Below are 875 nucleotides of genomic sequence, written 5' to 3' on the forward strand. Positions count from 1 at the left end.
GTAAGACTATTTGAGAGCATAAACTGTGTGGTTTATAGCGGAAATGAAGCATAATAAAATGCAGAGAAACTTCGATAGAGTTCTGAGTTAAGACTTGTATAGTGTGGCTCAAATTTGAAGTACCTTCGACAACGCATGAATTTTGCATACCGCGTCGAAAATAAATGCATCAGGCGACAATAATGCAACGTGACACACGGCATACAAATGCATCGTTAGCAGGAATTTGCAGATGGCAGAATGATGTGTGCATATGGAACATGTAGCGGCACAAACTAAGTTATGCTGCTCGGACACGGAGAAGAGCGTTCGTGTACAAGAACTACAAATTAAGGAGTTTTGAGCTGGTGCGGCAACGTGGAACCTATTCTTTAGAAAGGATATTGACTGAGCTACCTGAAGCGACTGCTCTTTGTTGGTAGTGCTCTCAACAGCTCTATAGCCAGCGAAAGATGACAGCTTTCGCTGCGTGTCACGTACGTGGAGGCCGCAATGTTGTCCAGTACAACGGCTACGGCCATGTGAACACTAACATCTTCTACGCCGAGAGTTTTTGCATGCTCTACCGCTCATGCAACAACATCAAGTACACTGTGGAATTCAACCACGTGAAGTCTTGTGAACGCGAACGCCAACAACGGCGACATGCCCACCTTTACCAACGACGTTCGCGTACGCACCAGCAAAACCCCAACACGGTACGTCGTCCACGAACGACATACATTGTAGTCAACGATCGAGACGGTAGCAGCTGAATATATATATGCATCCGTGCGTTCTTGATATTCGATACCAAGCCCATCTAATGTTGTGGCAGTCGTTTCCTCATCACCAGATCTGGATTCACCTTCTCGCTGCATATAAGTAAGCTCTCC

General features: G+C 45.9%; 1 protein-coding gene across 1 annotated transcript; it reads left to right on the forward strand.

The window, feature by feature from the left end:
- Window positions 1-452: 452 nt before the first annotated feature.
- PPTG_07259 (hypothetical protein) lies at window positions 453-755 on the forward strand (the record flags this gene model as incomplete). Its single annotated transcript, XM_008901426.1, has 1 exon — window positions 453-755. The coding sequence occupies one exon, from the start codon at window positions 453-455 to the stop codon at window positions 753-755; it is 303 nt and encodes a 100-aa protein (XP_008899674.1).
- Between the last annotated feature and the right edge of the window lie 120 nt (window positions 756-875).

The sequence above is a fragment of the Phytophthora parasitica genome (assembly GCF_000247585.1).
Source record: "Phytophthora parasitica INRA-310 unplaced genomic scaffold supercont2.11, whole genome shotgun sequence".
In the NCBI taxonomy this organism is placed as follows: Eukaryota; Oomycota; class Peronosporomycetes; order Peronosporales; family Peronosporaceae; genus Phytophthora; species Phytophthora nicotianae.